At 57.9% G+C, this 26,035-nt stretch overlaps 1 protein-coding gene across 5 annotated transcripts in view; it reads right to left on the reverse strand.

The window, feature by feature from the left end:
* Positions 1 to 3,102: 3,102 nt before the first annotated feature.
* The window catches only part of TTC28 (tetratricopeptide repeat domain 28), a 639,440-nt gene continuing 616,507 nt past the window's right edge, over positions 3,103 to 26,035 (reverse strand). For 4 of the 5 annotated variants that reach the window (XM_073886734.1, XM_073886736.1, XM_073886738.1 and 1 more), the window contains 9 exons: positions 19,746 to 19,925; positions 17,153 to 17,873; positions 14,889 to 15,013; positions 12,527 to 12,758; positions 11,908 to 11,984; positions 10,275 to 10,298; positions 9,415 to 9,544; positions 6,307 to 6,414; positions 3,103 to 5,132 (listed from right to left, as the gene is read on the reverse strand). In XM_073886734.1, coding sequence (XP_073742835.1) covers positions 3,508 to 5,132; positions 6,307 to 6,414; positions 9,415 to 9,544; positions 10,275 to 10,298; positions 11,908 to 11,984; positions 12,527 to 12,758; positions 14,889 to 15,013; positions 17,153 to 17,873; positions 19,746 to 19,925 — 3,222 coding nt within the window. In that variant the 3' untranslated portion in view covers positions 3,103 to 3,507. The remainder of the gene's footprint in view (positions 5,133 to 6,306; positions 6,415 to 9,414; positions 9,545 to 10,274; positions 10,299 to 11,907; positions 11,985 to 12,526; positions 12,759 to 14,888; positions 15,014 to 17,152; positions 17,874 to 19,745; positions 19,926 to 26,035) is intronic. The other variant, XM_073886735.1, reaches the window with a different exon arrangement.

Raw genomic sequence — 26,035 nt, forward strand, 5'->3', positions numbered from 1 at the left:
GGGGCGAGGTGACCGCCTGTGTCCTTACATGGAACATCTCTGAAAGATCGGTTACAAACAAGGGTCCAGTCCACAAACCACATGTACAATCATTTTAGGTAAAACAACAAAATGTTTGATGAAAATTATGCCGTTTTCACCTTTTGCCTACTTACTAAAAGCAACCAGAGGATTGCCTGGTATTTTTTCCAAACTGAACTGAAACTAACAAAGTGATCATGGGAGGCAGTGGGACAGGCACCTTTCGGGGGACTTGCTACGGTGACCACCTGCTGAGATCCGCTGGGATGCGCGAGCAGGACAGCGTGTGCAGCACCACAGCTCCTGCCGAGACCCCGCGAGTATCCGTGTGGACCATGACACATTTAAAACGGAATGGAGGTGAGAACGTTTTTGTTTCACTACACACTAATGTGGACCAAAATGTAAGTTTTAGAGCTCATTTTGTCTTGGTATTTTGATGTAACTGAAATCAGTGAAGTAGTTGAGTAGTTCGCTGGTACGAATTAAGATAGGATCTACTACCTTACTTTGTGGTCATACCAAGGTTTCTAGGAGAGGGAGATTTTATTGCTTGTGTTGAGTGTATATTTGCATCTGGTGGAGTAGCACAGGGGCAGGGCATTCGTTTCCTGAGCTGAAAAAGAAATCTATCCAAAGCTATCTGCATATAGTGAGGAAAAGATATTTTTGTAAATTTTACCCACGTCCATTGGCTCATTCCAGTTGGGGCAAAGAGCCACGGACTACGCAGGAGCCATGTGCTTCTCTCCGCGTGGCTCAGGGTTCCCATGCATGCCAGTTTTATCCACAACTTGACACTCACTTTCCCTAGACTGTAGAAACAAACATTCTAATCGTCCCCTATACCAGGAGTCAGCAAACTTTTTCTTAAAAGGTCAGGTATTAGGTATTTTAGGCTTTGTGGGCCAAGAGGCAAAATCAAGAATATGGTGCCTGTACTTATAGAACTACTTAAACGTCATATCCATTCCTATCTCATGGCTATAAAAACCCAAGCCTCTGACCAGATTTAGAGTGTGGGTCATCATCTGCCAACCCCTGATCTGTACAAGGAAATCTGTGAATTATACAGTCTCACTTCATTTTTAAGTGCATACATTTTTCAGGGGAGGAGCCTGAAAAAGTTACTTTGATTTGACATCCATTTCACTCATAAAGAAAACACCAAGACTGACAGTAAACATAAAGAAATGGCAACTCTACGGTGATTTTTAGGTTGGGCCTATCATTTTTGTCCTGTTCGCTTTCCTTCATCAAAGCTTCTATCTAGGACCCCCCCCCCAAAAAAAAACAAAAAACACCACACCATTTGGTTTTCCAACATGAAACCTAAAACAATGTAGTTAGGATTAAAACCAGGTTGGGGTCCATGAGTCCTCCTTGCTGGCTTGTAACCGTGGGAGTGGTCTGGGTGGCAGAGGACGTGCACCGGAGGTGGACAAACGGGTGCACTCACATGGGGGACACAGATCCCAGGCCTGTCCTCCAGGGCTCCTTGGCACTTGGGAAAGAGGCTGAGATGGCTGAGAAAGGGACAGTCTGACTATCTACACAGGGACTCAGAAACTGAGGTTTCGTTTTTGTTGCTGAGGACCTGATTTTGCTATCTAAATGCACAGTGCTATAAACTTGCTTTCATTTGCTACTCTGGTACTTTATTACAGTTTATTTGTTCCCTACTGACATAAAGAACCTCGTAAGTGCTTGCTTCTTTATAAAGAATTTGTCTTCCAGTGTTGGGGTCAGGGCTAGAACGGGACATCCTTAGTTCTTTCGCCAACATGGCTGCTGGGGTAAAGGCAAAAACCTCCATGACATAGCCAGATAGATATTCTCCTTTCCTCTTCTCACGGTACACCGAGGAACAGGGCAAGTGGTCAGGGTATGTTTAGAAAGTGAGATCCTACCCAAAGTTAAACACTCTATTTGGAGGTCTCCTGCCAGGCCATGTCCTTGCCATGTGGTGTGGGCCACATGGCTGCCCACCTCTGTGGGACACCCCCTTATGGGGAGAGTGGTCAGGTTTTCATTTTAGAATTATGTAAAAAGTTTATGTAAATTCTCCCACTAAACTTAGTACTAATAGGATTTTTTAGCATTTCATTCCTTTATAAGTTAATGCTCACCCCTACCCAGACTACCTTTTGTCTCCGCCCAGCTGGTAACTTCTGTGTACTGTCACAGCTGAAGGAAAAGTCCACCTCCGTGTGTCCAAGACAACACTTTCAGGAATATCTATTTCCCTGCTCAGCCATAGCTCAGATGTCAATCCCCACAAAAGCCCCCTGCTTCTCAGGCCATGGACGTGAAAGTCCTGTGGGAAGGGAGGGGGCTGGTCCCCGCTAAAGGTGAGGGTGCCTGAGTGGCTTGCAGCCGTGGGGTGCCGGGGCATGGGAGCCGGGGACAGATTTGGAGAGGAGAGCTGTTTGAGGCCTGGAGTTGGGAGAAGAGAATAAAATGAAGCAGCTGCTTAAAGGGAATGGGAGCTGTAAGTTCCATTCTGGTTAAGTCGAGTTAGCTGTGGGATTTTTTTTTTTCTTTTATGTTTACAAGGAAACTGAGTATTTCAACCTTCCCCCCCCCCCAAACTTGATAGTTACTTATTGATGACTATTCAAAATTTGACATTTTAAAAAATTTGAGCTTTTAAAAATAATAGCTATAAATGCAAAGTACTATTGATAATAAAACCGAGTTGTTTATCCACGTACAAAAAAGGTCAGTAATGTTTTAAAAGCACAAAGTTGCATTTTAAATCACAATTGCATAGTTCTAAAATGCCTGGAGAAGAGTTACATAAAATTTTTAAGAAAATTCAAGTTTGGCTGACAGTGGGGCCCCAAGGACATCTGTAGAGCTCGATGGAGCAGAGCCGAGTTCAGAAAGGAAGCGCTGCTGAAACGTGAAATATTGCATTGCTACCGTGCTGGGACGTGGATCAGGAGACCAAAATCGCTAGTTTCAGGACACATCACTGGCATTTTAAAAACCATTCTGTTTTTGGCTAATATCACACTTTCATGTAGAATTCAGCTTAGATTTTATATATCCCACCCCCAACCAGCACCTGAAAGCCTTAAAAAAAATGCTCTATTTGTATTTCTGTGTATAAAAGGTACTGCATATCTACCTCTTAGCAAAATATGTGCTCCCCCTTTCCTCTCCCCCACCCCAGAACCGTGACCGTTTTTGTACAAAAGTCCTGTTGAGGAATCGCATCAAAGATGAGAAGCAGGGAGTTCAAGGTAAACATTGGGTGAAGTGTGTAGAAAACTGCCTGGGCCTCCCGTGCCAACCCCACAGAAGTCCTGGCTCCCGGTGAGCGTGGCCCAGAGTCGCCAGCGGCCGTGTGCGTGGTGGCCCGCGCCCCGAGGGTGCGCCCAGCGTGAGGTGGCTGGCGGTTGCGTGGGGTGACAGCACTCAGCCGAGCTGGGAGGCCCCCTGCAGCTGCTGCACCCTGAGTCCGCGGGTACAGAAGATGCTTTAGCATTTGGAGGAAGGAAAAAATCTTCCAGAGGACAGAAACTTGTAGCCGTTTCCAGAAGGCAGTCTCAGCGGGCGGGCGGGCGCGGGGGGTCCGGCGGGCAGGGGCAGCGCGCCCAGCGCCGTGGTCTCCGTGCGCCAGTGGCCGTTGGGCGGGGCTTTCTGGGGCGCTTCTCCGGGCGGCTGCAGGGACAGCTCCTTCAGTTCCAGCTTGTCCACGCCTTCCTCCTTCTTGGTGTGCCGCGGGGACAGATTGAGCAGACTGAGCACGTCCCTCTTGGAAGTCATTGTGCCGGGGGCGCCCCGGAATATTTTCATGGGTCCCGTGGGAGGCTGGGGCGCGCTCTGCCAGAACATCTTGAGGTTGTGGACGGCCTGCACCTTCTCGTCGATGGCCGCCATCTTCAGTCTGTCCACGTCGGGGGCGTCGGCGGGGCTGGAGCGCGCAGAGCCGGCCGAGGAGTAGGAGAGGGCTGGGGACGGCGCGCTCCCGGCCGGCGACTGATGGCCCGAGCTTGGGGACGCGTTCCTGGGGGACTTGGCGATGTGGGCGCTGTACGGGGAGCTGGGGTACTTCAGTTTGAAGAGAGGCTGGTCGGGGAGAGAAGTCTGGGAGTCGGAGGCGGGCGACGGGCGGCCGCTGTGCTGGCTCGGGCTGTCCTTGACGGACGCCTCGGAGGCCGTGGGGCTGCTGTAGCCTGAACTCACCTTGGGGAGGGACGAGCTCCTGGCTGGGGGCTTTGGTTTCGCGGGAACCGGCGACGGCTGGCTCCTGGGGTGGGAGAGGGCCGGCCTGCTGAACGCGCTGGTTTCGGACGCTCGGAAGACGGCCGCGCTGTGGGGCGCAGGGACGCCCTCCTCCGGGCTACTGCTCTTGCCGGCCTGGCCGCCGCCCCTCTGCAGGCGCTCCACCGCCATGAGATGACTCTGCGTCTCCTCCAGAATCTTCTGCGCCAACTCCTGCGGATCGAGCTTTGGGTTGCTTTCTTCTTGGGACTTCACGGTACTGTCCGTTTCTGTGCTAGACTGGTCTGACTCCCCTGTGTCCGAACTGGCCAGCTTTCCCACCTTCTGGAAGGGCGAGTTTGGGCTGGGAATGAGAGTCACTTTAACTGGAGAATTTGGTGTGCTGACGCTCCCCTTGGAGCTTACCGACACTTTAATACCCGCAGCCGGCCCCGCGCGGGGCTGTTTGTGATCTGGCGAGAGGCGCGCCGGCCTGTTTTCCTGGTAGGCCGCCAAAGGCTCCGTGCTGATGATGGAAAAGCCCTCGTATTCGTCCTCGTCTTTGCCGCCGGCAGGGCGGGCGTGGGGGGACAGCTGGCCCCGCGGCAGGGTGCATCGCTGTGGGTAGGCGTTCTTGGACCGCTCGTAGTCCTGCCGGCCGCGGGGACCCCCGGCTTCCGACCCAGCCTCGGGCTTGGAGACAAAGCTCATGGAGGAGGCGATGGAGCTCAGGCTGTACACGGAGATGGCGTCCGAGGCGATGCTGTCGGCGCCGGTGGGGGAGAAGGGGGGGTGCTGGTAGCTCAAGGGCAGGGCGTTGGAGACAGACTGGGCTGAGGCCAGAGACTCCAGGGAGGACGAGCTGTCGAGGCTGAGGCGCTTGGGGAGCTCAGTAGAATCTAAGACAGAACATAGGTGCCCAGAGGGCGGTTAGAATTCTCTATGGTTTATTCTTTCAAAGTCGCAAGCATCCTCATACACAGAGAAGCTAGTGGGGACCGTGCAAGTGCTACTCATGCGCGATTCGCATTTCTCTCATGCTCCCCAAGCACCGGAGAAAGTAAATGTGAGGCAGGGCCCAGGACACTCGGGAGAACTCCAGGCCCAGCCAGCCCCAGCCCCCTACCGCGCTCCCATCTCACCAGACCCCAGGGCCGCCTCGGGCTCCCACCCCGGCCTGAACCCACAGCCGCCACCCTCCCTGTTTCAGCGGCTCCCGGCCGTCACTTACACGCACTGTCTGCACTGCCTGTCCTCCCACCTTCTCTCAACCCGCTCCAGCCGGGCCTCTGCCCTCCCCAGACCTCACGGGGCACTTATGCTGCTAAGCCCAGTGTTCGCTGCTCAGGTCTGCAGTCGGCCCCCCCGGGCCCCGCTGACCATGCCTTCCCGGCCCTGCTCACCCCTGTGACCTGTGAGCCGTGACCCCCCCACAGGACACCGCCCTCCCCTGCGGGGCCTGCACCCCTTCTCCGACTCTGCGCTGGCCTCTCCCTGAACCTCGGCCTCAAGTACCCAGCTGTCGGGGGAGCTTGTCTGATGCAGAGTTCAGAACGGAACATGTCCAAGATGGAACTCAAACCCCCACCTCCTGCCACTTTCAAGGTCTCAGCAAAAGGCAGTCCCGTTCTGGCCTTTGTTCCGAAAAACGAGGTATCACCTTTGACCCGCCCTTTGTGTCTGACTCACAGCCTTCAGCGGATCGCGTGAGTTCTGCCTTCGAACCGTGGCCCGCGCTGTCCTCATGCAGCAGCCGGCCGTGCCCCCGGCGCCCTGAAAACTGCCTGTGGCCTGAGCCACAGGGCACCGCTCCTCCCTAGTTCGTTGGCCCGCTGCCACCCTGTCTCGTCCCTTCCCCCGTCCCTTCCCCCGCGGGTCTTCACAGCCCTTGGCAGCAGCCCGTCTCTACCGCATGTGTCGTGAGGTCGCCAGAGCGGGGGTTTTTGTTCACTGCTCTTGCACTGTCCTGAACACAGCCACACAAAATACTTCTCCGCTTTTCTCCCCCTTCCCCAAATACAGCCACACCTGTGCCGGCGGCTGTCGCGTGGGGGTGTGCCAGGGGGTGCTTACCGAAGAGCGCGAGCAGAGACTGCAGGGCAAAGTGCATGGTTCGCCGATTGGCCTGTTTGCCGGTTTTCAGGATGACTTCCTCCTGACCCACTTCACAGAGATCGAACCCTAGAGGAACAAAGACTGTGAATCTCGGCGGCCACGGGGAAGGGTCCATGTCCTGGAGAGGAGGAGCGCCGCAGGGCTGCCTGCCCCTCCCGGGAACCCCCGCGCCCCGCCCGGGCTGCCCCGGGGGCCTGTGAACCTCCTGCCCCCTTCCCGGAGCACCAGCTGCTTTCCTGCCCTGAACTCTGTTCTCCGCAGCGCGTGCTCACGGTGCGGGGCTCGGGAGGATGAGCTGCTTTCTCCATTCCTTCCCAGACTCTGGGAAGGACAAAAACTGGCCACTCCCCTCAGCACGGGATCCGACATTTAAAGCTGGTGCCTGGGAAGGTGGAAGCTTCTCAAGGGCACGGACGGTGTCCCCAGACACGGTCAGCGTCTGCCACCGGGGGCTCAGAAACGAGCAGGCTCTGCCCACGGGGAACCGGGCCTCTCGGCTGAGCTGCGTGCGCAGGCCGTGCGAGCACTCACGGTTCCGCTGAGACTCGGGCCGGGCCCGCGGAGGGCAGGGGTCTGGAGCGCAGAAGGCCGGCCCGCCGGCTGCCGCTGCACTGAGACTAAGAGCCTGCAGAGCGCCTGGCACCCATCGCCCTGGGAAGCTCACAGGCGGAAGCCGCCGAAGGCGGACACCAAGGCCAAGGGCTGTGTCCACAGCCGGGATTTAGGGCCAGAGGAGCCCTCAGCCCTGCACGTGTGCACTCAGCCTCCTCCGGTCGCACTGAGCTCCGCCTGGAACAGTGGAGGCGCTTGGTGCTGACGGGCCGGGGGGGGGGGGGGGGGGGGGGCCCCCTCCCCCCTCCCATGTGCGCTCCGGTGACAGGGTCTGTGACGCCCAACGCCGCCATGTGCCACGTGCGGTGCGGTTCCTGACAGAGTCATCACCAAAGCAGAAATGTGTGTCTATTTTTATTCTCATGCAGGGATTCTGGTATGGGTCTGAGGCTGTCATTTCTCTGGGAATTTGGTTCACTCCACAAGCCGCCTCAGCCTTCCGGTTGCTATGGGATATTTTCCCCTCTGAACTCAAGCAGAAACACTCCCTGAAAGCAAGAGGAAGGTCTCGGAGAACTCAGCATTTAAAAACAACTAATTAATATAAATGGTTTAGTTAGAGACCTCTCCTTTTACCAAAATGAGACTCGGTTATGCCAACAGAACGGAGGTGACGGGTTGTGATGGCTCCTGCCAGGTGCTGAGGGCTGGAAAGAGGGCACTTCTAGGAGCCTCAGAGCCCTCAAGAGTGAGGGAGTCACTCCTCCAAACGCCGGGCCTGCAGAGACCTTTCCTCCCGCCCCCCAGTCTCAGGCCACGGGACTTAAGGATAAGTATGTGCACACTGACTCACCCCTTGAGTATCAGTGGATTTGGAAAACATGGAGGCCATCAGTGAAAATAACCCACCATCCCAACACTGGGGAGAGCCAATGACACACCTGGAAATATCCAGTTCACAGGCGAGGGGGGCTGCCTCTGTCGCACCCACACCGAAGGGAGGTGTAGGCCCTGCGTGAGGAACACAGCTTTTCTTTTATAAAAAAAAAAAAAAAAAAAGGCCTTGGCTCCGTCTTCCCTCACCTGTATCCTGTGTCACTGCCCCAAGGCCAGCCGTACAGCCTGTTCTGGAAGGGAAAAGAGATCCCTCCTGGGTGTGGACCTGGCCTTTCTCACTCTTGGTCCAATGGCTACATTTGTCTAGATATAAATGTACTGTGTTTATGCCAAGACTACGCTTTAAGCCCACAGAAACAAGCACAGAGTACAAATCATAAAAGGATGTGAGAATATCTACTTAGAGCAATTCAGAGTCCCTGTGGGGCTTTGGGGGATCCCCCATCAAAAGCAAAAAGAGCCGGCCCTAAGTTGCGGTGGGCTGGGAAAGGTCATCTGCAAATGGGTTAGAAGAAAGGCCTAATGCAATGAAATCCAGATTTCACAAGCAGAAGAAAATTCCTTTTGAAGGACTGGCTGCCCTGCCATGTTGGACAGTGACTGGTCCCTGTAACAGTGAATTTAGGCTGTGTCATCCTCCAAAGAGTTCCCACTCCCTGAGTTTAAGAACCTACAGGATTTGCCCCTCCTCTGCCCCTGTGCCCTGCACAGCGTGTGGGCCTGACACCTGTGCTCACAGAGAGCTCTTCCCTCGGCCTGGATCTTTCCTCCTGAAGACACCCTCAGGCTCTCCGGGTCTGCCCCAAGCTCCCTGCCTCCCACCCCTCCAGCAATCACCGTGACACCGATGCTCCTCTCTATGATGGTACCCCCACCTGAGAGGCTCCCGCCCCTTAGATTAGGTACTTACTAGGTCTGCCCATCTTCCCCACTAGACCCGAAAACTCTTAAGAGGGCAGGGCTTGTCCTTTGCTCGGTGCTGCATCCCCCGTCCTGGCACAATGCCCGACGCATAACAGGTGTTCAGAGAAAAGCTTGGGAAGTGGTGAATGGCTCCCAGGCGAGTCGTACCGGCACTTAAGTGGGACAGGAGGGCAGCTCACAGCCCCTTGTGGTATTTTATCAAAAAATGCATCTCTGAAAACAGCAATTATGCCAGGAGCTGCCTCAGCCACATTACGATGTCAAAAAAGGAAAAGTAAGTGTCCCGGATGAACAAGGATCCTGGTGCGTGCAGTTCTAGATCCCTGGTTTCAATCAGACCTGGTTTCAATAGTACCGTAGAGACTGACCTTGAAACTTATTTTAGGACTTTGTTTTCTTTAGCTTTTAATCATGGCTTGACTCCCAACAATGCTGACATCTAGCAGCTTTCTATCAAGATGAGGACTAGAAATGAGAGAGATGAAACCAAAATGTTGGGAAATGGAACAAGGCAGGAGGGCCATCCGCCAAGTGTGCTAAAGTGCTGGGATCTCCAAGTCCACCATCTCTCCGTGATATCTAAGAAAACACCGAGGCCCCTGAGACTCTACCAGCTTCACCCAACAGAAACCAGAAGAGACGGAGTTTTCCAAAAGGGAACTGCAGGAAGCAGCTAAGGATGCTCTGCCCTACCTAGAGCCGCCAGGAATTCATGGCAGCCCGGGAGGCGCCACAGCTGCACGCTGATGGAGACCTGGATGGGGGCCGAGGCGAAGTCCTGCTCCTTCTCGCCGGCCTGCAGCTGGACCAGCACCTGGTGGAGCTGAGCGAGGAGAACAGTGTGAGCGCGCCGCCTTCCCGGCACCGCCTTCCCTCCGGCCCGCCTAGGATGTGTCCCCGCGTTACTCCTGTGTCACCTGCTACCGGCATCCCTAGTGACCTTAATGTGTATCGCACTGCAAATCCCTTTTACGGTGCGTCAGGCCCGCTGTCGTGTCTCCTCTCGGGAGGCTCGGGGAGGGGGGGGCGGGGGAGTGTCATAGGGCAGTGGCGGCCTCGCCTCTCCCCTGGCGCACACCGGCGGCGGGGCTCGGGGACCAGAAGAGGGGTGGGCTGTAGGACCGGTTGTCTCCCTCTTTTTTTCTCTGAGTCCCCTCGATGCTCTTGAGTTACATGGTGCAGAGGAGCCCGGCGTCCCGTCCCTGAGCCGCAGTGCTCGGGGAGGAACCCACACACCTCCTTCGAGGGACTGGGGCGCGTCGGGTCCCCTGGGTCTATTCAGGAGCCCTGTGTGGTGGTTCTCAGTGTCACTCTCTCAAAGTCACTTCTGCCCCTGCTGTTCTGGTGGAACTTGAGAGGTCAAATTGAGAACACAAGAAGGGTGGAGCAGGAAAGGGGGAGGCAGAGCAGAGGAAGGGGGCAGCCGGCCGCACAGGCGGCCCGGAGCGCGTGGGGGGCGCGTGCACCCGAGCTCAGAGCATGGCAGGGGACGCAGGGGGTGGGCGGGTTGAGGGGCTCACCTGACAACAGTTGCTACTTAAAGTCGTACTCACCATTCCAACCATATTTTTAACAGCCTTCGGCCAGCAGATTATAAGAAAAGAAAGAAAAAGAGAGAGAGAGAAGAGAGTTTAGACTCAAGCACAGGTTGTTATGCACACGAGCTGACGACTGCTGTAGGAAGTGCCGCGGCGGCTCCGACTGGGAGGGGAGAGGAGCAAGAATCAGCAGGGACACGCAGGAGAAACAGCCACACCAGGCCAGACGCGCTCAGGGGCAGCCAGGCCCTCCCTCCCTTGCCAGGAGAGAGGCGGGGCAGGCAGGGGGCACAGAGGGCACGGAGAGGCCACTCTAGACACTGAGGGCCACGGTTCCAGAGTGATTCGAGAAATAGCCCAGCACCTGTCGGCCCCGGGGTGGGGGGGAGGGGGGCGGCGCAGCCGGGACATCTGCCTGCGGACATCTGCCTGCAGCCCGGCGGCGGGAGAGTAGGCAGAAAGGCCCTGTGAATGCCGCCAAATGCAAGAAATTAAGCAGCTGGCTTTTCGGACTCAGCCTTGCTCTGCAAATGTAATTCTAACGTCTTCTTTTTGTAGAGTGCAGGCTTCCAGCCCTCCTGGGTTCAGGATATCTTGATAGGCCATGTTCTGGAAGGGCCTTCCTGATTCTCTTCAACAAGGAGACATAACATGCTCATTGCCAGATGAGCAGGAACTCAAGAAGGGGCCAGGTCATTGGGCTATGTTCCAAATCTGGGCTGGAAACCACCCTGGGTAGGTGGGAGGTTCCAAGCACCACTCGGATTTTCAGAGGCTAATCCCAGACAGAGCAAGCTTTGTTTCCCCACAGAAATATTTCCATTTACAATGAAATCTGATCCATAATAATGAGGTGTATTGTTTTTTCAAGTTATTACACTATGAGACGACCAGAGAGAATTGGTTCGTGCTCCTCAGGGTTGCTATACCAGCCAGGAGCCCTCCCCCACCCAGCAGTCACCCCAGGGTTTACAGTGTCCCTCCCTCCCCTTGTTCCAGACCCTCACTGGCCAGTAGGAAGATCGGGAGCTCTGAGGTCAAGCTGGGAAGGGCCTGCATGATGCTGAGAGAATCCTCTGGATTCCTGAAGTGGATCTACATTCCCTTAAACGAAAGCATGTTTTGAGAAACCTGCTAAGCAGTATCTTGCATTAGAACTGACTTTGTGTTCACTGCTGTGCCTCAGTGGCTACTCTGTTTCAGGCAGGGTCATCCTCTGAGCTGGGCATGAGCGTCAGGAGCCCTGAAGGGGAGCTGGCAGGGCCCACCCCTGCTGGCTGAGGGAGTGTGGCTCTAACACTTGTCAGTCAGCGGAAAAAGGTGCTGGGGCGGGCATGACAAGGCGCAGGAAGCCACTGAATGGAGAGCTCAGGAAAGGCCCTGAGACTGCAGGCGACAGAGGCCGCCAAAGGCCCTACTGCTCCCAGAACCCAGTGCCCAGAGCGGATGGGTTCTTGCCCCTGGACATGCACGTGTTGGGGAGGGTGCTGTTTCGCCCCCAGCCCTCGTCTTTCCCATCTAGTCACAGAGGCTGAAAAAGGCAACAAGAGCGTGTCACTTGCAGATTCCTGGGTAGGGCCAGATCACCCTGCCTCTCCAGCTCAGCCCAGTGCTCAGGCCTGGGCTCAGCCGCCCTGGCTCAACTCACCCGGCTGATGAGCTGCTCTCCCGTCTCCGAGGCAGTGATGAGCTTGCAGAGGGCTTGGAGGGCAGGGTTGGGCAGACCTAAGCCAAGAAGAAGGCGAGCGTCACCCAGAGGGGCCCCCGCACCCACAGCCCTGCTGCCTCCCCAGGAGAAGAGCCTGAGACAGTCCACATCGGTGGCATGTGGGTCTCCGTGTAACTTGAGAAAGGAGGGGTCCCAGAGAAAGGCCAGTCCTGCAGGCGTGTGGTCCCATCCCCAGGAGCCGAGCTCAGGCCCAGGCCGCATCGCCTCCTCGGAGCAAAGCACAGAAGGCAGCCGTGCGCGCCCGCAGCCTGCCTGCCCCCGGGTTCGGCCCCGCGGCTCTGGCAGATCCGGAGTTGCCGACTGTGCGCGAAGGCACAGCCGTGTGCCCAGCACTCCTCCGTGGCAGCCCAGGAGGAGGCAGGTCCTGCTGCTTCGGATCTCCTCCAGGTAGGAGAGGCCTGTGTCTGCGACTCCTCGCTCCTTCCCCACTGTGAGATCCAGCCCCCCTCCCCCGCCGCCGGGGCCGCAGGGACCACGGCCACCAACCAGCGTGCCCACGCTGCCGGCCAGCCCCTCGGCGGCCCTGCCTGGCGCTCACCCAGCAGGGACTGGATGGTGCTACTGCACTGCTGGAGCCGGTCGCCGGGGTCGGAGGTCGGGAAGAAGACGGCTGCCGGCAGGCCGCTGGCTGGGGGGTCCAGCCGGAAGCCCACAGCAGTGAGCAGGGCCTGCCAGCCGGGGATGCCGCCCACTTTGTTCTCCACGCTCTGCTGGGACGTGTACATGGCGTTGCGCTGCCCGTTCTGGATGCGCTGCAGGGACTTCTCCACCTGGAAGGGAGGGGGGCAGTGAGGCGCCACTCTGGTCAGCGGCGGGCCCTGGTTTCTCTCCCAGCGGCTCTGGGGACACGCGTAGCCCTGGGTGTGAAGCCAGGGCTGCCACCTGGGCGCCCCAGCCTGAGGACCAGGACCCTGGAGCAACGGCCCAGCTCGCGAGGGAGGGGACCGGGAGAAAGACTGTCACTGTCCCAGCACCTGCGAGGCTGGGAGACTCAGAAGCGTTCTGGCCCTTCCCTAGCCCACGCCTCCTGCCCCAGGCTTTCCTCCTCAGACACTAAGACCTACTGTCAGGCCAGAGCCTGCCCCAAACCACGGGATGGCTCCCCATCAGTAGGATAAACCTTCAGGCCCTCCAGAACCCCCTTCGCGGCCTGCAGCTCTCACGTACACGGGCAGTACCCATCCCAGGGCTAGGGCCGGCAGTGCCCTTCTTCCCGGGGCCCCTGACTCACCCTCCATGCCACAGAATGGCCTCTGGAACCTTCGCCTCCCCCTCCACCTCAGGTACCCCTCCCACCTGCCAGTGCCTAAACCTGTGCCTGGCACCCGTGGGCTGAATTTGTCCAAGGAACCACCAAGTTAACTCCCCCGTGATCATTCCATAGCACTTCCGGCGGCCTCAGGCCTTCCCCGTGGCTTCTCTCTCTGGGGGCTATCTCAGGCCGTCCTGAGAGGCCACATGCCCTGGGGCGCATGGGCCGTCACTAGAGGGGCAGAAGAGTCATCGGGGTGTCACCTGAGGCTTCTCTTACAGTGCAACCTGGGATGCTGGGGGCTGACCTCCCAGGCGGGAGGAAACGAGTGGTCCTGGGAAGGACAACCTGCCAGGTGGCTCGCCATCGGGCTGAAGGTCCTCGGAGACGCACTGCCCATTGGGGTCAAGGGGTCCCAAGGCAGTTAGAAGGAGGCTCTTGCCCCACAGGCCTGGTCTTTTCTAAGAAAAGCCGCCTGGGAGCTGCAGCCAGGAAGGAGGGGACTCGGGGGTGACAGGGACCAGAAAGGGTCCTAATACTGAGTAGCTGAATGGCTCTGTGCAGTTTCCAGGCACAGGTTAAAATCAGTTAAGTGTCTTGGCAGCTTCTCAAGGCGCGTGAGCATGGCTACCCCAGAGCAGGTGCCGTAGGCCACCTCACGTCTGGTGACAGGCGCCATCATTCTTACCCGGTCACACGCTGGTTTCAGGCAGAACCCCAAGCTTAGGAGATGCACAGGACTGACCTACCACCAGGAGTGCATGGAGCCCCAGGCCCAGGGGGGCAGCAAGTTTGCCCCGCGGAGGGGACGTGCCCCCTGGAACCCGGCCCCCAAACAAAACCGCCCAGCCAGGGCCTCCCGCCAGCGCCCAGGGTCTGTGTGGAACTCATCCCCACGTCCTCCCTCTGGAGCTCGGACACGTCCTCTGGGGCAGGGCAGCTGTTTGCATCGGGTCTGGAAGGAGTGCGGACCCGGCGTGGACTGTCCGCCGCGTGGACCCTGGTCTGGGGCTGGGCTGGTCTGCCTTGTGCAGAACACTCCACGGAGGCTAACGCTCCTCAGTTGTTAGAAACTACCTTCCCGGTTATCAAAGTGGAAGGGTGCAACACGTTTTCCGTCCCTGCTGCTTGGCTTGATTTGTAACTTCTGACGTGTGGATGTGGAGCCTCTGTCTGTACCCTCGCCCCCGGCCCCGCCAAGGCTGGGACTGGCCAAATACCAGATCAGCTTTGGACTCTTGCTCCAACCGAAGTTAGGGGAAGCCCGGTGCCATCTGACTTTAAAATATCCTTCCTCAGCCCCTAAGACCCTCCTGAGTGCCAGCTACTCCCGCCTCTTCTCTGAGCCTCACGATAACCTGGAAAAAGTAGAAGTTTTATCCCCCCTTCCAGAGGAGGAGACTGAAGCTCAGAGAGCCAGGTGACTTGCCCAAAGCTTCATGGCCCAGAAACAGTGGCAGTGTGGGCCCCAGGACCTTGGCCAGGAGGCCGCAGCCAGGCCCATGACACACGTCGTCCGCACGGCTTGCATGCCCAGCTCCACCTGTGGACGTGCGGGCACGGCGTCCCCTGCACCTGCTCATGCCCGCCGGAGCCTCCCCCTCTCGGGCACCTGCAGCGGCTTTCGAGGGCAGCGGGCCCCGCTCACCAGGTGCAGCAGCACTCGCAGGGCGTCGCGGGCACGCTCCGGGTGCTGCAGGATCTCCGTGAGGGCCTGGCCGATGAGCGACGAGGGACTGTTCAGCTTCACGTCACTGCCGATGAGCATGAGCCCTGCGGAGAACACAGAAGGGCATCTCGGAGCCTGCCCTCACCTTGACAGGGCAGCTCTGGCTGGTCCCCCCCGCCCAACTCCCTGTGGCCTCCCGGCTACCCTGCCCCCAAGAGGGGTCTGCACAGCAAAGCTGCTCCCCGGAACGGCCTGCGGGAGGTCTCCCTCCCTGGGGGACCCGCCCATGCCCTTCTGTCCCCTCCCCTTTAAGAATCAATGCCGTTTCACAGCCCGTGAGTGGTGAGCATGGTTCTTCGGAGAAGTAGCTCGGGAAAGTACCCCCCCCCCCCCCCCCCCCCCCCCCGGCTCCTCTGGTATCCTTCCCAGGCTTGGCCACCATCCCAAGGAATGATCCGCCCTGTTTCCCCGGAGACGCATCTATGTCTGTCTGGAACATGCCCGGGGACAGAGCCCGTGGACGCGGGGCAGGAGGGCGCGCTCCTCTCTGGTTGTGGGGACGGGCAAGCAGCCTGGGCTGCGGGCGACCCACCCATCTGCCCGGATCCTGGCCCGCCCCTGAAGGCAGCGCTGGGGGGCGGCAGACAGCAGTCTCCTCAAGCCACCAAGCAACTTTGGAAGCACCCTGCCCCCAAATAATGGACACAAGGGGTTTTCCAAGAGCATGAGTGAGCCTAGGCTGCTTTTAAGGCGAGCGGGGCAGCACGACTTAAACACCATCTCCAGCAGCACTAAGCCATGACTCGTATGTTGCCTGTCGCTAAAACAAGGACAAAAGCACCACATCCCTGAACACGTTGGGAAGACGGGGAGCGGGCCCCACAGACAGGGGCAGGGGTCCTGTCGGGAATGAGCACCAAGCTCCGGGGCCAGGCTCCCACAGACGGGGGCACACAGAAAGCAGAGCTCACGTGCTGCCGGCGGGCACGAAGCCGCCGCTCCGACTGCTGCAGCTCGTGGCAGAGGGAGCGGGTCGGCGACGTGGCCAGGCCCCAGCCCTCAGCGAACGGCCGCGCGCCCACGGGCGCTGTCAGCCACCTGGGGAGACGGGATGGGTTCCGCTCGGTTTCCATTGACTACCTCTGCGGCAAACACTGCAGCTGTGCCACGTTTGTGATGCAAACAGATGTTTCCATTTCCTAACAAGGCGGCTCCCGCATGGGGCAGGCGGCGCCCGGGGGGGGGGGGGGGGGGGAGAAGGCCCCGCCTCAGGGGGAAATGGCAGCGGCTCTAGCGGCACCTGCCGACCGCATTTATTTTGAGAGGAAGGGTAAGGGCGGGGGCGCTGCACTCTGTGGGTTGGCGGCCTGTCCGGAGGCCCCACAGGTCATCCCTTGCCCCACCTCCATGACCAGAGGTCACAGAGAACATTCCGCCTTCACTGCCAGACCTGCGAGCCCCTGTGGCAGGCCCACTCAGAGCAGGCGGTGTCAACCCTCCAGAATGTGTAGTACACGTGTCACCAGACATGGAACCCGCTCCTCCAGACCGTCTCAGACACGGACAAGGAGTTATCAGCCCCTTGTGACCCGTGAGGTTGCCGAGCTTTAGGAAGGGCAAGTAACCTGCTCAGCTCACAGAGCCCGGATATGGAACTAGGTCAAGCCCAAGTGTTCTGATGACCAAACCTAGGGACTTTCTACCACATGGCTCTTTGCTACTGTCCTGGGATTTCCCGTGAGGGCGCCACAAAATGGGTCAACCAGCATACTCTAGTCGCAGAAGTCTCCACTCCTACCCCGATGGCAGGCTGTTCTGCTGCTCCTTAGTCAAAAAGACTACTTTAGGGGTGCCTGGGTGGTGCAGTCGGTTGAGTGTCTGACTCTTGATCTCAGCTCAGGACGTGATCTCAGGGTGGTGAGATCGAGTCCTGCGTCGGGCTCTGCACTCAGCGGTGCGTCTGCTTGGGATTCTTTCTCCCTCTCCCTCTGCCCCTCCCTGCTCACGCTCTCTCTCTCAAATAAATAAATAAAATCTTAAAAAAAAAAAAAAAGACTAACACCACAGCGACAAGTGGCCGGTTTGGCAGAAGGCAAGAGTCTCGGCAAACGAGCCTCCCCCTGCTCCACCCCACACCGCCTCCCTGCGGCGGCCTGGCCTCCCCTCCCCACCCCCACCCGGGAGGCCATGAGGACCGAGCCCTGGGGGCCCGACAGGCGCCGGCCAGCGGTGCGCGCTCCTACCTGCCCAGTTGGAGGGGTGTGAGAAGGCCTTGCTGCTCTGCACCACCTTCATGGCCTCCCCTAGGGCGGCGCTGGCTTTCAGGCCATTGAGCAGGGATGAGTAGAAGGCGTGGAGAAACATCTTGGAAGCGGCCACGGGCACAGGCCACAGAGATACGAGAACACACTGTGCGCCGGCAGCCAGGAAGGCCCGGGTCAGTGCGATGACGCCGTCAGCCGTGACCTTGCTGTTGGACTCCTGCGAGGAGCCGAGGACCACCAGCTTCACGGGAAGCCGCAGGTCCAGGACGTCGGCGGCCGTGAGCAGCAGCTCCTGCAGGGGCGGGCAGTCCGAGATGCTCTCCCCGTCGCTGGCGTCGTCCTGCACCCGCAGGGACTCGGGGATCGTGTAGGGGTGGCCAAAGGAGCTCTTGCTGCCGGCAGGGTTGCCGTCGGCGCTGGGAGTGAGGACCAAGGCCGACAGTTTCCAAGAGATGTGGGTGGCAAAGTGGACGCACTCGGCCTGGGTCAGGGCACTCATGACCCGTTCTTTGGTGGCCACGCTGCCCACCAGGGGCTGGCAGCCCAGCAGCTCTGACACCATGTACGCTTCCTCCTCGGCCGACGGCATGGGCCCCCACAGCCACCTGTCCATCACCGCCGACGGGAGCTTGGGGTTGCCCACAACAGCCGCCATGGACGTGGAGCTGGAGTATGTGGGCGGGTTCTTCCTCAGGTGAGACTAGGAGGGGAAGACAGACAGACCACCCCGCCCGTCAGACGCCGGCCGCACCGCGGGCTTCCGGTGAGCACAGAGCTTGGTCCAGCTCGGCTACACCTGTGCTCCCAATAACCTCGCTCACTCGAATTTGCAACACCGCTTTCACCCAGGTGCTCGTCCTACTGAGAATCACAGCTGCTATGCCAAGCTCTGGAAAAGCAGCACTGGATCTTAGGAAGGGCCCTTCCTGTTTGTCAAACCCTGGGGGGCGCTGTGGCACGCGGCGAGGGTGGGTGGTGCTGGGCCTGCCCCACGCGCCTCACTCCCACAGACCTCCCCACGGGCCCCCAAACAGGGGGGCGACCCACTCCCGATGAGTCAGGGCTCTGAGGGGTGACCAAAAGCTTGTCAGTCTGAGCAGAGACAGGGCTAACCTAAGCCCCGTACAGCCACTAGGTGCTGAAAAGATGATACTTGTCATCTGCTTTATGTGCTGCCAAAGAAAAACACCACCGAATTATAAAATCAGCATAGAGAAGTCCAGCAAAGTTCTGATTTCCCCCCAACGAGGCCTTTTGATGCTTTTGGGGAAACCTCAAGTATCAAATTATTTCAAAATAACCTTCTGATGGCTTCACGGTAGTGATGCCTGAAACTCTTGGGTATGAGAGGCGCCTGCCGGGCATGTGTCAAGAGACGAGGCTCTTCCACTCCCAGCCAGCTTGCTGCTGTCATCACCATGAAGCGTTCTTGACATGGGCCATCTCTGCCCCCCAGGGTGCTTCTGGCAGCAGGTGCAGCGAACGGCACTTTGCGCGGGACAGCGTCCGACAAGGCCAGCTCACTTGGCATCTGGGAGTCAAAGTCAGCCACGGACATGCCAAAAACTCAGAGAAAATCATTTCTCTCTTTGAACTGACTCTGTCCCATGAGAAAGTTACCATTCAGCCACAGAAAACAGTCAAAACTAAGATTTCCAAAGCCCTGTGAGGCAGACGCTGACCTGGTTTGAACCATGCCAATGACCACAGTCAACAGAGACCACGGCAGGTCCCGTGGGGGCCGTCCACACCCAGGGTCCAGGGTTTGGCTTCCTGAATGAGCCACATTCTCCCACTGGGAGGAGCCCGGTCTGACCCCGCTCTGCCTGGCGGTCTGCGGGGCTGAGGGCGTGCTCAAAGTGCATGCCTGGCAGGTCGGGGCCCATGAGGGTCTGAAGGAGTCTGGAGAAGGGGGAGAGGATCAGGGTTGGCTGGAAGGCTCTCTAATCGGGTGGGCAGGCCGAGGGGGTGCTGTGGGGTGAGACCTCTGATTCTGTGGACGGCCCACCGTCGCCCTCTCGATTTTCACAGACCTTTCTACTCGCGCTCTTTTGCTGAATGAGACCCAAATTCCTGTCTGTCCCCTTGAAAGCCACCTCCTTTGTGTTCAGTTCTTTCATTGGCCTGTGGGGCCCTTTTCCACTTGACAGTAATCTTACGTGTCTGCCATCCCTGCCCGGGGCCCCTCTGCCGGGGGTACACTCGGCGCCCAGTGGTCAGCGTGAGGGCAGCGTGCGCCGGGGGAAACCAGCTTCCTCAGACACTCGGCCTGGCCTCGAGCCTGACCCAGTCCCCCGAGGAGCTCACAGCCCTGATGTCACGGCAAAGACATTTTAAGAGAAAGGACACTGACTGTGGCTTCTGGAGATAGCAAAGACCAGTCAGGGTCGGGGGAGGGGGGGCCGTCCCCCCACCTTCGGACAGATCTACTCCAAAGGCAGCCTCCCTGCCTGCAAACTCCAGGGTGAACATTGGGAAGAGCTCACACGCTGCCCGCTGCAGCCCAGTCTGGCTGGGAAGGCCGTCCTCCGGGCCCGCACAGCCGGGCACCCGCAGCGAGCGTGAGGCTTACCTTGGACTGTGGGCTGAGGGAGCGGATGGAGGGGACAGCGATGAGGGCGAAGCGCTCGTACAGGTACTCGTTGGAGGAGCTTCCCTTCAGGAGGGCGAAAGGGATGAGGTAGAGCTCCCCCTCCAGAACCAGGACCAGCTGCCGGTGCCGGCCCACGGGGCCACTGGAGTGCATCAGGCCCTGCAGGGAGGAACAGGGCGCCTGAGTCCGGGCCCAGCAGGCGGCGGCCTGCCCGCACCGGGCGCTACCGGGCCGGGAACGAGATGCGCCCGGGAAGCACCCAGCAGGCCCACCGCGCCCATGGCAGGGGAGGGGGGGTGGCCTGGGGCGCTGCCCACGGGAGCATCACCAAATGGGGGCTTCTGCCCGAGGAGGAGGTTGGGGGCCCGTCTCTTTAAGCCTGCATGGGGGTTGGGGGTGGGGGGGGGGGAGGGAGACCTGGCCACCTGTCAAGGAACAGGATGTCCCACAAAGACAAGGACCGGCTCCGGCAGGTCTACGGGAGGCAAGGAGTTGTCCCAGAAAGAGCCCTGTGAGTCATGGTGACCCCCGAGGGCCAGGCCAGGGGAGGCTACGTGGGTCCAGAAACCCTAAGAGCAGCGTAGGTGTGACTCTTCTCACGAGAGGCAGTGACACTGTGACCCTCAGACTGGCCCCAGGCTGAATGGGAACAGAGATCAAGCGGATGCTGCTGCCGCTCAAGGAGACAGAGGCCGGAGCCTGCTGGGGAAGAAGACCGCGTGGGAGCACGGCCCAGCCCTGGCTCGGGGGACGGTCATGGCCGGTCTCCCGGCCCCCTCGCCCCCTCCGGCCGACCCGGGGCAGTGGCCACCGGGGCGCCGCCGTGCTCCACGGGAGTGAATGTGCACGCCGAATCTGCCTGCCGTGCTGCCGTGGGTGCTGGGCTGAGGCTGGCCTGGCACAGGGCACTCAGCTAAGCCAAAGTGACACGTGCTGGCAGGCCCTTCAGTCTGGACAACCCCCCTGTGGCTTTGTCTTTTTTAAAAAACATTCTAGCTGCATCTAAAGAAAGCCAAAATAAAAACAGGCCAATTTGCTTGTTGTTTGCTTTGAGCTATTTCCCGAGAAGGGGTAAAAGAATCACTGCATGACCCAAGGAGGAGGAAGTGGGGCGTGTCACACTGTTTGTGGCGGATTTCTGGATCAGCACAGGGAGGTAGGAGGGTTGGGTGCCCGCAGTCAGCTCCTGGGCCTGGTGGGAGTCCCCACCGTGGCCACACCGAGGCCCCCCCTCCCGCCCCCGGCCCTGGGAAGCTGCTCTGGAGGGCAGTGCACGCACAGCTGCCACATGCCAAGCAGACCTGGGAGGTGGGCCAAAGGTGATGGGCTGATGGTGCCCTGACCTCGGTGACGGGTCAGCAGCCCCAGAACAGTGACGACCACTCACTGCTCAGCGGGGGCCCTCCCGCCTGACAGGTGGGCAATGTGGGGGCTCAGGCCACCTGCCATATGCAATATACCAGACCCATCCTCAGCTGATCCGGGGTCACCAGGCATTTGTTGGACAAGATGCTGGCCCCACCCTTGCAGGCCTCCCCTGGACTCCCCCTGCCAGGGCCCAAACCCCAGTAGTCTCTGTCAGTGCCATCCCACAGGTCACGGATTTCCCTGGGACACACGCCACTCTCGGGCAAGTCCCCAGTGAAGAAGAGCACCCATGCACATGAACAGAAGGTGAGCAGAGGAGTGCCGGGCGGCGTAGGGGTGTGATTGGGAGGATAGAAGCCGTTCAGAGAGGCGTTACTGGTAGGGTCTTTGTAGGGACTCTGCAAACTCTGCCTGCAAGACCTTATCTGGGGCATCAGCCTAAAGACCCGTGAGTTCCTGTCCCTGCAGGCAGCGCGGGTGTCTTCTCTGACGAGGAATTCTGATCTCTCCGAGGGCCAGTTAGTGTGGCGTTGGCCTGAGCAGACGAGGCCCATGGGGTAAACAGAGAACAAGGCTGGGGAGAGACACGGAAGCCAGACACTGGAGGGCCCCAGCCGAGGTCAGACAGGAAAGCATGGCTTCCACAGGCCGTAAGCACCTGCCACGCATTCTCCACGGACGAACCTCCAACGAAGTGACCAGAGGTAGCCTGCCTCACGGGAGATGGGGCTGCGCACTCTAATTCAGAGCGCGAGAAGGGAGACTTCCCAGGACTTGGTGAAGAGTGACCTCGGTGGCGAGGAGAGGGAAGGCTCTGGAATTCTAGCTTGGAGATGGGGAGAGTTTTCTCTGAATGAATGGAGTACCCCAATTTAGAGGTCTGGGTCCTCCCGGAATGGAGACTCGTGGCTGGGGCCGAGCTGGCCCCCATGCCCGGCCCTGGGTGAGGGCCCCACGTGGGAGCCGTGTCCCGGCAGTGCGGAAGGAGGCGAGCGTCAGCAGCACCAGTGGGCAGGCGGGCTGCACAGCCGACTGACAGCTCTAGTTAAAAGACAGCAGGAAAACGGATTGAACATGCTGGAAAAGGTGGCCTGGAAATGGTCTTCTGCATTCTGCCTCCAGGATACTCGAGCGTTGCCCTTGTACTGAAAGATTAGCTATAATCCAATGTGAACTTGAGAATGGAAAATAAAATGATGTCTCATTTGTAATGAGATATGTAATAGATGATTACATGTCATCTACTAGATAGAAAAGGAGAGACAATTCAGGGAAAGGCTCCTCTGCGCCTCCATCTGTCAGTCTAGAAAGGGTATGTGCTGGCTTCTTAAGTCCTGGGTTTGAGCCATAAAAAAGCTCAGCATCCGCCCCACACCAGCAATTTAACAGAGTCCAACAAATTCCAGCAAAGACTCAGACTTTCGGACCTCTGAAGTTTCTAGAAATGGATCTTTTGAAGGAGACCAAGACAACAAGGGCAGGGGTGCTGAAACCTGTGTACTTCCCTGGTGACCCTGCCCGTCCCAGGGCATTCCAGGCCCAGGATGGAAACAGGGACACCCCCAGCAAGGAGGCCCGGCAGTGAGAGGCCTCGGGCTAAGCCCAGTCTTTGCAGAGGGGGAGGGGCTGTTCCTTCAGCCGGGGCAGGCGGTGGGCACCTGCAGGTGGGTGTGGGCGACTGTTGTCACTTTACAGACTCTCAGCTCCCCCTCCCCCGTCCCCCCATACCCTGTCATCACCTGCCCGGGGACTGGATTCCTGCAGCGGGGGCTTCTTTCCTCGGTGGACGGCGCGGAGGGCGATGCCAAGGGAAGAGGATTTCCTGCTGGCCCAGGTCAGCGGGTGTGTGTGTGTGTGTGTGTAGACATGCAGCGGAGCCCAGACTGTGTCCATCCGACTGTACCCTGTTGATACCCTTCCCTCAGCTCTTTCCACACAACAACCAGGGGCCGCGCCCCCCATGCTCTCTGCAGGCCTCTCCCCAGCAGGCACCTGGACTCTCTCTGCACACCCTCGCCACCGGAAGCGGATCATCTGCCCTCCTTCCCCCGTACAGAGTGGCCTTTGCTTGCCAGCAACTCGAGACCAGCTCCGGCCCGGCCAAACCAGCAAATGTCTCTGCTATCCAGTGGGCTGAACCACATACCTTTCCCGGTGCCCATCCTTTCCTGGGTAAACTCCCTCAGCTTGAGAAAGCCAGACAGTTTCCTCAGAGCTGACTGTTTGGCCACAGGGAATAAGTCTCTCTGTCAAACGTCCCCTGGTTGACCTACTGTGGTTTCTGTCTCCTGCTTGAGCCCACAATAGCGCACACATCCATGACCTCACAGGCCTGTAGGTCAAGGCCGGCCATGGCAGTGTGAGGCCTGGCACCCAGTGGGCACTTGGGATATGCTAGTCAAGTGTGAACTCACACCTGTCTGCAGGTTCTTGAAATAAGGTCAACACAGGCCCTATAATTTTTATAGCTGACCCTTGAGCAACACGGATTTGAACGGCATGGGTCCACTTAAACGTGGGGTTTTTTCAACACACACAAGACAGGACTGTAAACGTATTTTTCCTTCCTGGTGATTTTCTTAATACCACTTTCTTTTCTTATGCTTCTTCGTTGTACGATTACAGTATATAATCTGCGTAACCTACAAAATCTGTTAATTGACTCCTTGTTATTGATAAGCCTGCACTGCACAGAAGGTGGGCACCCCACATTACACAGGACCCGTGTTGTTCAAGGCTCAACTGCATGTTGTTTTTTCCTGGGCCTCAATTTCCAGTACAACTCATCCCCTTTCCCTCTGGTGTTTATAAACATGCATGTAGCTAAAACATGTTAGTGGCCCCTCTGGAACATTCAGCTCCAAACTTTAACCCAGGGACTTTGAGAGACCAATGTCACCACCATCTGTCTCATCCTCACATCACCATCACCATCATCCACCAGCTGTTTACTGAGTGTCCGTGATACCTGACACCTGTGAGGTTTGCCACCCAACGGTGACCCTGAAGTCCAGTTTCTGAGTCTGCAGCTCTCCCAGGCAACCACCACAGACCCCAAATGTATGGTTGGTGGGGGCTTCGGATGTGATCACCATTTTCTCAGTGGGGCCCTATACATACTCATGGTGACCAAAGGCCCCAGTCCATTCAGAAAGCACTGATATCAAACGTGACGTTGCATGTGTCCTGGCTTCTGGCTTAAGAGCTACGTACTCACACAGGTCACCAGGGCTCAAGGGATCAGCTTGCACCCTCTGTGTGCAGCGAGCTTCGTTTTCACCAGAGGACATGGGAAGCCACTCACCGTGTCACAGCATCCCAGCCAGAGGAATAAACATGCCTGATCACAGTGGGGGAGGGAGAGCAAGCTCCTGGGTCCATGAGTTTCCAGACAGATTAGATATGGGATAAAATGGACTCCACTTGTCTACCACAAGGATTCCAGAAGCAAGAACTGGTGGGCATCTGGCCACTGCAGAGCTGGGTTACAGGCCTGGGATTTTTTTTCCTGACTCCCATTTTTGATTGAGTGAACTGGTCAAACAGAACTTTTTAAGGTAGAGAAACCTTTTCTTTGATGATTCTGGGAGATCTTGGCATCACAGATGGATGGAGACAGTTGCAGCAAATATCACAGAACTGTGGGGAGTAACCCTCACACCACAACTAAAACCTACAAAGACCGTAGACCCTGTAAATCCAACCAGAAATGCAAGAGTCAAGGTCGACCCATTCGACAAGATTCTTTGGCCATTCCAACAACAAACCACTGGTTTGCCTGAAGAACCAACGGAGGGGAGGGGTTTGGAATTTGGGTGCTGGAGGAACATGACGAACCGCCAGCCCCAGCCAGAGGGGTCTGCCTGCCACCAGCATCCAGCTCCAGCAACACCAGCCAGAGGGTCTGCCCAAGCTGCAGGGGCCTCTGTGCAACGACGGCCCTCTGCTTCTTGGCTGCCCCGGGGAAAATGAGCCTGTGCGCCCCCGGGGGGCAGGGAGCTGCCGAGTGAGCCTGTTACCCACCCACTGGAGCAGAGCCAGAGCCCAACGGAGCTGACCCTGGGGGGATCCCCCCCAGCCGGGAGGCAGCTCTCACCGTTAGTTCGGCTGCTCTGGGCAGCTTCTCGCCTCCATCTTTCCTTGTCCTAATCAGTTGGAAAGGCTTGTCGTCCTTGGGTGACGTGTGTCTCATTTGAATATCACTACAGATGTCTCACTCAGAAAGCAGTTAGATGGGCTGGCGGTGGGGCTGCCGGCCCCGAGCGTGCCAGTCTCCAGGGCCTTATCCTCTGCTCCATAGTCTGTGGAGTGTAGGCCTGATCGCTTCTGGGGACAACTATTCCCTGGCCATCTCCAAACCCTCCATCTGTTTAGAAAACAGGCGCCCAGGTGGGCAGTCTCGTCTCCTGGGGCATCTGTTCTGGGGTGAGCTGGTTTATCAGGCTACTTGATTTTTCAAGAGTCCTTTCCCCCAGAGCCAAAATTAAGGGCAGGACCCAGTTGGAGCTGAGCTCTGCCCCTGCCTTGCATGCGTGGATGAGAGGTCTGGGGCGAATTCCCAGAGCCCCAGGGTTTAGGAAGGCAGTTTACCAACCTAACCAACCCGAACAGCAAGTTTTAAGTAAGTTTCTGGGGGTCCTGAAACACGCAAGTCCACGTAAACAGGCAGTGACCTTAATCCAGAGCAGAGGTGGGCGAGGAATACTTGTCCTTCTGATCAAGGTCATTCGCTCTTGCTACCTGTCCTACAACTACAGTTTTATGACTGTAAATGTAGGAAACAGGGAATTTCAATAAATGGAAATAATGGTAAAGATGGGACTATAACTAAAATGAGTCCAAACTCCAGTGATCCTGAAAGGTCCCCAAATCTGGACTTCTTGAGAATGATTCACCCAAAT

The sequence above is a fragment of the Callorhinus ursinus genome, unplaced genomic scaffold, assembly GCF_003265705.2.
Source record: "Callorhinus ursinus isolate GAN/ISIS: 27379988/994484 unplaced genomic scaffold, GSC_fseal_2.0 scaffold72, whole genome shotgun sequence".
NCBI lineage: Eukaryota > Metazoa > Chordata > Mammalia > Carnivora > Otariidae > Callorhinus > Callorhinus ursinus.